This window comes from Silene latifolia, chromosome 8, assembly GCF_048544455.1.
Source record: "Silene latifolia isolate original U9 population chromosome 8, ASM4854445v1, whole genome shotgun sequence".
In the NCBI taxonomy this organism is placed as follows: Eukaryota; Viridiplantae; Streptophyta; class Magnoliopsida; order Caryophyllales; family Caryophyllaceae; genus Silene; species Silene latifolia.
In genome coordinates, this window is record NC_133533.1 from 105,201,513 (window position 1) to 105,210,365 (window position 8,853).

The 8,853-nt window shown below is 36.2% G+C and overlaps 1 protein-coding gene across 1 annotated transcript; it reads right to left on the bottom strand.

The window, feature by feature from the left end:
• Positions 1-3,066: 3,066 nt before the first annotated feature.
• LOC141597184 (mannan endo-1,4-beta-mannosidase 6-like) lies at positions 3,067-7,576 on the bottom strand. Its single transcript, XM_074417557.1, has 6 exons — positions 7,154-7,576; positions 6,355-6,616; positions 6,049-6,243; positions 5,513-5,635; positions 5,195-5,406; positions 3,067-3,772 (listed from the first exon to the last, which is right to left on the bottom strand). Exons 1-6 carry the CDS (start codon positions 7,297-7,299, stop codon positions 3,409-3,411), a joined length of 1,302 nt encoding a protein of 433 aa, XP_074273658.1. The 5' UTR covers positions 7,300-7,576; the 3' UTR covers positions 3,067-3,408.
• Between the last annotated feature and the right edge of the window lie 1,277 nt (positions 7,577-8,853).

The window sequence follows — 8,853 nt, forward strand, 5'->3', positions numbered from 1 at the left end:
TCAAAGTGACTAGAGTGTGATGCGATTGATGGCAAGTTCAAGTGCCATAGAGTCATATGGGATGACTAGTCGATCACATAGACAGACTGTATGCATGGGACACTCTGTCGGGCAGTGACCGCTTATAGAGTTCTGGTAATTCATAAAGCCTGGTCGTGGCAAGAGCTACTATAGTATTCTTATGAGTCAATTCTTTTGACTAGAGACTATTCGCCCAAGTTGGCAAAAATTTCTGAATGGCTTTAATTTATTCTCTGTGACTGTCGTAACTAAAGTCAAATGAGTGTATTTTGGGTCATGATGAACTGTGGCTATACGAAGGGAATAGTGTGATAGGAATTGTCCACCCCCTTGTCAGGGTTAATTTAAATCTCAGGGCCACTCGAGGAGTAGTGAACTGAAAATGCGTGGCCACGCTCGGAAGGTATCTACGGTAGATAATTCCGGTCAGAAAGTTACTCTCCAGATCGAGGAAACCACTCAAGATATGATCAAATGCAAGTACGACATACGAGACATCTTGCATTGAGTGGGAGATTGTAATAGGACAAGAGAATTAGTGACGCACACTTGTCTCGGACAAGTGGGAGATTGTTGGAGTATGTGTCTTCAACAATAGTGCGATCACATGTTTAAATCTCATATTAAGAATATGCAAGGGATGATTCATTTATATAGTCAACTGATAAACATTAATCAGTAATGATTAGCTAACTAGAGTTTGACATTACTGTCGTTTGACGGTGGTGATCAGTTGATCCCTTAAGATCACACCTATAGGACAATTCCCTTAATAGACAAATTGATTAATTGTATGACGATACAAGTTAATCAATTCCTTAAATTTGAACAATTCATTTGTGGGAGGGAATATTTATATCTTATTTTAATTTGATTAAATAAGATTTATTTTAGTAATTAAAATACTTTATTACTAAAATTGATAATTGTTTGTGAAACAATTGAGATAAGAATGAATGGTTAATTATAATTACAATATGTTGTGAATTATAATAATATGACCCATTTTATTTAAGTGATCAAGAATCACTAGTCAATATGTTGTATGTAATTTAATTAATTTATAAAATGATATTTATTTCATAAATATGCATTAAATTAATTAATAACATGTAACATACTACATGTGACATATTGTGTGACAAATGACAAATTGACAAAATAAAATGGTAGTCCATTTTATGTATATGGACCGAAATTATGGAGGTATTAGTGGATTATGGGTGATTTATTTAATGGTTAAAATATAGGCATTATAAAACCTACACTGCATAGTCTTACAAACTCGCCCTTGAGCACTTAGATCAACTGGCAAGGAGTTGTTCTAGCTTAACCAGAGGTCTCGTGTTCGAGCCTTGGGAACACAGCAGTGTTAATCTCATGACGGAGAGCTTTACCACCCTACTGGTCCTACCCGGCTCGAATTCGGATTAAACGGGATGGTTTACACCAAAAAAAAAAAAAAACATAGTCTTACAAGCCTACTATATGGAGAAGATAAAAAGGAAAAAGGAGATGCCATTTTTGCCTCTTCTACCCGGCCCCTTCCTCCTCTTATAATGAGAATTTGTTCTCATTTTACACTACTCCATTGATCTTACATGCATTCTTGCTCAACTCTCACATCTTCTTTCCAAATTAGTTTTATAAAATAAAAGGATTGTTCATCTAAATTCTAATAACAATATAAGATTACTAGTGTAGTAATAAGAACATTATTAGAATTAATTTAAGGATACTACTATATTAATCTAGTTAGTTAATATATTAGTTTAAGGGATTTGTCTTGGGTGCAATCAAAGCAGGATCTCTACATTGGGATTTTGGAGGATCATCCATTATATTTAAGTTCAAGAACAAATAAGGAAGGTGACCTTAATTGTGCCCTTATTTTTGAGCCATATAACAATGTAAGGGACATTGTTTTTCTCATTTAATCACTTATTTAGTTATGCATGCACTAGATCTAATGACCTCACATTAACATGTTAATTAGTTCACTATTTGAAGAGTCTAATAATGGGTTAATGAACCTAACAGGGACGTCCATATCAAAATGTCACTTAAGGACAAACTTCGAGTGGACCAGTTGCTAATGGTCCAACTACTAACACAAATGTCATCACACCAAATGATGGCAAAGATACATCAGCTGACCATTTATTGAAACAACTTCAAAAGACAAAGGCTGATCTTTCAGTCTGGCAACTAGCTGCAAGTTCATTTCCTCATAGCCAAGCTTTACTGTAAGCATTGGCTAAATTGAACGTAGCACACGACTCTACACCCAATGACGTCGTCAACCTAGTCTTCCAAGACTCAGTCAAGCTAAGTAACCCTGTTACTTTCTCAGGTGAGGCAACACAAAAATTATACCTCTGATTGATACAAATATGTCCTTTGTTTGTGGGGTTCCTGACCAATTTTGAGAGTAAATCTGTGCAACCCAATGTTGTTCTTGATGGTAAAAATGTGGAGTTAGAGTTGAATTTGCGAATAATGGAGGCACTCTGAGTGTCACCATAACTTTGAGATATAGTAACCGAGTGCATAGAGTCGCACATGATTGAGTCCGTCAGTGTCTCAATTATTATACAGTGATTATTATATAAGGTTGATCCGCTTTCCAATTTTGCCAAAGAGATGTAGCTAATTGATGAGGTGAAGCGTGAAGATGACCACAAGTTGATCCACTTTGCAATTTTACATTATCATCATTTTATTTGCTTAATCATGCTCCTAAATACAAGTGAAAATGCAAAATGCCCCGTAACAAATTCACAAATCCTTATTTAAAAACGCCTCAACAACAACCCAACAAAAGCAGAAATTTAGTGTCATTAGTCAGGTAATTGCTCTCTTTAATCAAAGTTTCTATATTTTTTTTAAAATAGCGGATTTCGTTAAATACAATAAAATGGTTTAAACAATAAGTATAATACGCCAAGTACTGTTGAGTATAATATCTCACTTTTTGTCCATGGTAAAAACAGGGTACGATGGACAAAGTGACAACCCATAGGGGTACCTTGAGTAATTTCCGAATGAAAAATATGCAAAAAGCAATGATTTCATATAGAAAAAAAATGAAGATATGTACACATTACATATTGATATTGAGTTCTAATATCACTCTCTCGTAACAAACATACAACTTACAATTGTATACAAATGGTTTAATTATACATGTAGGAAGGCAATGTCCAAATGCTCTACTAACTGTATTGTCCTATAATTACCCAACAAAGTACAATACATGGCGTTCACGTTGAGTTCCCACCTGATCAGTCCTCAACAAATCAGAAATCTCAGATGATTTGATCATTTACAAGTATATTGCCTTGGTGAAGTAACAAATAACACACCATAGGAATTAGGATAAGCCTATCAGAAGTCTTGTGAAGGAAGCATCATCCGTGTAGAATGAAGAGCAATAATGTCTGAAAAAGAAGCAGATTTGGAGAGCACTACTTCATATCCATCACACATGTGGTCTACGCCTTCAGGAAACAGTTGCCACATGAGGCTTCCAGCTGCGCTTCCTCCTCTTTTTGCAGATTCCTCCAGAGTTTCGTATACCAGTTTGAAGGTTGCGTCTCTGTAGCATGAGTTGCACTCGGGATTTTTTCTCGATACACCAAACTCAGAAAACACCACAGGCATCCTGAGTTTCTGGTCTGCATCTTCTATGTGAGATTGTAACCATGACTTGTAAAATTCCAAATGGGCATCAGGATTTGCTTCTGACATCCTTAGAACAGTGAATAAAACTATTAGTTGTGTATGCAAAAGTGTAAGACAAATATCCAGGCAAGACAGACCATTTACTCAAGCAATTTTGACACTGCACAATTCTTGCAAACAACTTTGTCTTTTCTAGATAAAGTTTTGCACAATATATCCCACTTTTGAATTTAAAAAAAGGTTAACATGTAAAGAAGTAAATGTTAGGACTAATGTGCCAAAGAGAAGCCCATAACAAATGAAATAGAAGAAAAAACTATTGAAAAATGCAGTGTATTGCGCGTTGCTGGACACAGCTGATCTATATGGCGCACTGAGACATTTTAGCTCTTGTCTCACCAAGTGCTGGGCATAAGTACGCTCGAGGCGCGCCTTTTTAAACTAAAACAATGAGTAACAACCAATGGAATTACACATTTGGGTAAGGCAGTCATACATCAAAACGGAGTAAATATTGAAGATTATGGGGGTGAACTTAGGCCCATTCTTTTGGACTTAAAGTCACTTAATTTAAGTTAAGTTAAGTTCGAATCCTATAATTCGATTCGATTCGATTGATTCGATTCGATTCGATTCGATTCGATTCGATTGATTCGATTCGATTCGATTCGATTGATTCGATTGATTGATTCGATTGATTCGATTCGATTCGATTCGATTCGATTCGATTCGATTCGATTCGATTCGATTGATTGATTCGATTGATTCGATTCGATTGATTGATTCGATTCGATTCGATTGATTCGATTCGATTCGATTCGATTCGATTGATTCGATTGATTGATTCGATTCGATTCGATTCGATTCGATTCGATTCGATTCGATTGATTGATTCGATTGATTCGATTCGATTGATTCGATTCGATTCGATTGATTCGATTGATTCGATTCGATTCGATTCGATTCGATTGATTCGATTGATTCGATTCGATTCGATTCGATTCGATTCGATTGATTCGATTGATTCGATTCGATTCGATTCGATTCAGATCCTATACGTCACTTAATTTAAGTTCACTTCAAATCCTATATGTTCAGTTTAGTTTAGTACAGATTCGATTCGATCCTATAAGTTCTAAGTTCATCCCAGTTCGATCATATAAGTTCTTGAATCCTATAAGTTCGATTCGATTGATTAGATAAGAACAGGGCCTTAGGCCTCATCAAAAGCGAAATAAGTAACAAACAATAGACCTACACACTAGTGTAATCGCGGGGAAAGATTTAAATGTTTCAAGTTGAGAAGTCACACCTTAAAATCTTAAAAGCTCACCACATTCTACCATAGGACACTCTTTCCCAAAACTCGCTTAAAGAGTAGTTACTAACAAACAATAAGACTATACGCTTCTGTTAATTCTGTTTTAGATGAGGCATTGTTGCAAGTTAACCACATCTGTTTTATCCCATCTCACCTACTTTCACTTACCAAGAGTCTGCATAAATGTGAACCGAAGCAAAATCAACTCCAAGGACCTGATGATTCCTAATAAAGTCGGTTCCTACTTGCGTAGCGTATGTGTTTGGATTGAACTGAGTCCTCTCAGGAGTTGAGGGACCATAAAACCCCTCCAAGCCAACTACAAGCAAGTGGTTTGTATCAAAGCTCTTCACATAGACAGCCATTTCTTCTATCCAAGCCTATTAAACAGGAAAATTATGATTTATAAAATATTCTTTATCAACATCAATCTGAGTCTGACAGGTTATGCTTATCCTAAAACTGAAACTGGTGAAGGGATCAAACCTGCAATTTATCTCCAGAGGAATCAGATGTGCATTGGGGCTCATTCATCAGCTCCCAAGCCAAAATAGTTGGATCATCCTTGTATGCAACCTTAGTATATGTATTGACTCTGTTTAGTACTGTCTGCAGTCACAATACAGATTAAAGGAGGAATACGAAGCTTGTGAAAGACTATTACTCAAACAAAGCTATAGGCAAAGGTAAATGCATCATGCATGGTGCAGTGAATGGATCTCCGGTCACTGTACAGCTATATTTATGTGCATTTTGACATTTTTATGCTAAAAACATTAATGTACATTTTGTATAATAACAATATTAATTTAAGACCCCGTAAATAACTACCGGAATCTCCTATTGTCTAGAAGTGACAGTACAACTTTGCGAAAACGTTTCAAGTTTTTAGCCTAAAATGAAGTGTCTCCATTTCATGGTTTGGCAACAAGAAACACACAACCAAAACGAATATGAGAAGTAAGAGAGGTTCAAGAGTTATGGTCTATTTAATTTGTTCTATTAAAACTTGTACAACTTGCCTTGACATGATTTTTGTAATAGGTCTTGAGAGTAGAATCTGAAAAGAAATCGTCGTCAGAGCTCAAATTTAAGCCAGCCTGTTTGCCCCATTTGACATACTGTGCTTTGCCACCATAGTCATTCCAGTTGTTCACTAGTGACAAAATCAGCCTGATCTTGTGCTTCTTTGCTTCACTCACAACAAAATCCAGACCCTGAATGTCAGTGGACACAAAACCTCAACAACATTCTGTAACTAGTAAGATAATTTTAAAAATCATATGCATCATACGAGTATAAGAGTATATGTAACATTGAAATTTTACCTTGAAAACATGCTCATCGTATAGAGATGGTGATTTTTGCAAAGCACACCATTGGCCATCATTAAAAGCCCATGTCCTGCAGACTGTCAGACCAACAGAAGATGCTTGTTGGAAGAGCTGAGTGACTTTACTTCGAGCCGACAGATCAGAAGCAAATACCATCAGCCAGTAGGTATTGAACCCATTGAAGTAGAAGGGTCTGTCATTCAAGATAAATTGGTTCCCTTTCTTTCCCACCATTGTCCAAGCCTCGTCTGATAGTCTAGCCATGTTATTACATTAAAAAGATTATGGTCAGAGAAGCTTCTACAAGGGTAAAATCACATAAGTGCAATAGTTTAGTCGGCCAATTTGCTTTATTCCATTATATTAGACAGCCTTAACATAAGTAGAAGGAATTTAAAGGGGACAGTGCTAGATAGTAGAAGCCTATTGGCATCAAGGAAAGGCGAGTGATCATATATTCGACATATGCTCGTGCGTTTCACTCTTTGTACATTTAGCCAAGCAATTTGGAGCCAATCCATTTTTCACACTTAAGAGGCTAAATTAACATCGTTCCAATAGTGGAAAGAATTTTGAAGGGAAACATCATTGTTTCATTCTCCTTTTTACTTCCGTCCCCTTCACTCCTATCAGTGATAGAACGAGGGGCTACTATCCCTTGTAATCAATGAAATTAGGAATAAAACAAAAGGCAGTAGTAAACAATAGCGATTCTAGTAGCATCAATTAGGAGTTGATCGATGCAATCTATTAGCAAAAGAAAACTGGAAACCATACAAGTAATTTGAAATACCTGGAGAAATCCATTTGCATAAGGGCACAGGTGTATAGTGATTTGTGATAGGAAGAGGAGGAAAACTTGGAAGATGCAGAATGATGAATTAAATGAAACAAAACTAGCATAAATTGGTTTACTCTTCTAGGGCTTGCCTTAATCATTCATCTACATGGACTTACTTTATTTCCTAAACTACTCCCACTGGGCACTGGGATAGAGCAAGTATAAGATACTGGGTTTGCAGCTTCCTTGATGATTGACGTATACGGGGTACAACATTTCAGAGGGTCGGATATAAATTGTTATCGGCCGAGTTTTATAATGGTTGAGATGGCATACCGTCACTGCAGGGATCAGATTTAGAGCATTTGTATCAATGAGTTTTCATCAATTTTCACTCTACACTTTTTCAGCTTTTCTGGTGCAGAATAAATTTGCAATTTAGCGCCAAAAGTGATTACATGTATTTAGAAATGAGCTGTCAATTAGTTAGGTAGTTAGCTGAAATTAGCTGGAAATTGTAATATAAAAGCTAATTTCCCTCATTTGTAATTCATTCAATCCTTTATTCAAGAATCTTAATACAATATTCAATCTTTCCTTTCATTTCTTATCTCTCAATTCTTTCTTTGTTAATAAAATTGTACAATCTTCTCGAAGTTCTCTCTTTTCCATTTCATTAGAGCAACTTCCTGTAGACTGTATCATTGGTATCAATCCATTGATCCTTTGATTTAGCTTCCGCAAATTCTACACAAATTTTTCCCCAAATTTGCAAACCCTAAACTGGCACCTGCAACCAGAAAATTGACAGTTTAACAATTAAAATCAGGCATAGAGGGACGAATTTCGACTTTAAAGGAGAAATTAGAGCAACAGACTTCGGTTCTTGGGGGAGATTATGACATTGTTGAAGGCGCAAGAACAGGGAAAAGGTCCTACTCCTCGAGAAAATGGGTTTGAAGATGGTGAATCCTCTCATCGAGGTAATAGAAATCATCTCAAGTTTACTCCAAAGCTTGATTTTCCTTCTTTTGATGGCGTTAATCCTAGAATTTGGATGAAGAAATGTCCGAAATACTTCAAATTGTGTAAAATTCACGATGAACAACGTGTTGATTTGGCTAGTATGTATATGATTGGTAGAGTTGAATCTTGGTTTAATAGCTATATAACTCATTAGGCGACATGTTGATTGTGATGAATTCATAGTTGATTTGTGTGCACGATTTAAGGAGGAAATTCCTGGAAATGTAGTTGAGGAGTTTAATAAGTTGCATCAAACTGGTTCCATTGATGATTACTTGGATGCATCTGAGAACTTAAAGGATTAATGATGCAAAGAAACCCTTTATTACCTTAACAATATTTTCTTGATAGTTTCATTAGTGATTGAAACCTTCTTTGAAACCATTTGTCAAAGCTTTCAAACCAGGAACTCTTGCATCTGTAGTTGAACATGCTCGACTGCAAGAGGAGTCTTTGTCTGTCACAAAATATACCCCAAGAAGTTTTACACAAAATACTGCCTCCATTACAAAGACTGCCTCATTTCAAAGCTCTTTTGCCAACAAATCTTCTTCTAAAGGACTATTACCCACTCCATCCTCAAATAGTACTTAGTCCTTGCCAAATAACTCCCAAAGACCCACTAGATTCATTAGTGCAGCTGAGAGGGCATAAAAGCAGAAAAAAGGGGAATGATATTTCTGTAA

Excerpts from the sequence above, each read along its gene's own strand:
- LOC141597184 (XM_074417557.1), bottom strand. The coding sequence starts at position 7,299 with ATGATTAAGGCAAGCCCTAGAAGAGTAAACCAATTTATGCTAGTTTTG. Across the intron at positions 6,244-6,354 it reads ACGATGAGCATGTTTTCAAG|GGTCTGGATTTTGTTGTGAG; the intron begins GTAAAATTTCAA and ends ACTGACATTCAG. Across the intron at positions 5,636-6,048 it reads ATTACAAAAATCATGTCAAG|ACAGTACTAAACAGAGTCAA; the intron begins GCAAGTTGTACA and ends TTGTGACTGCAG.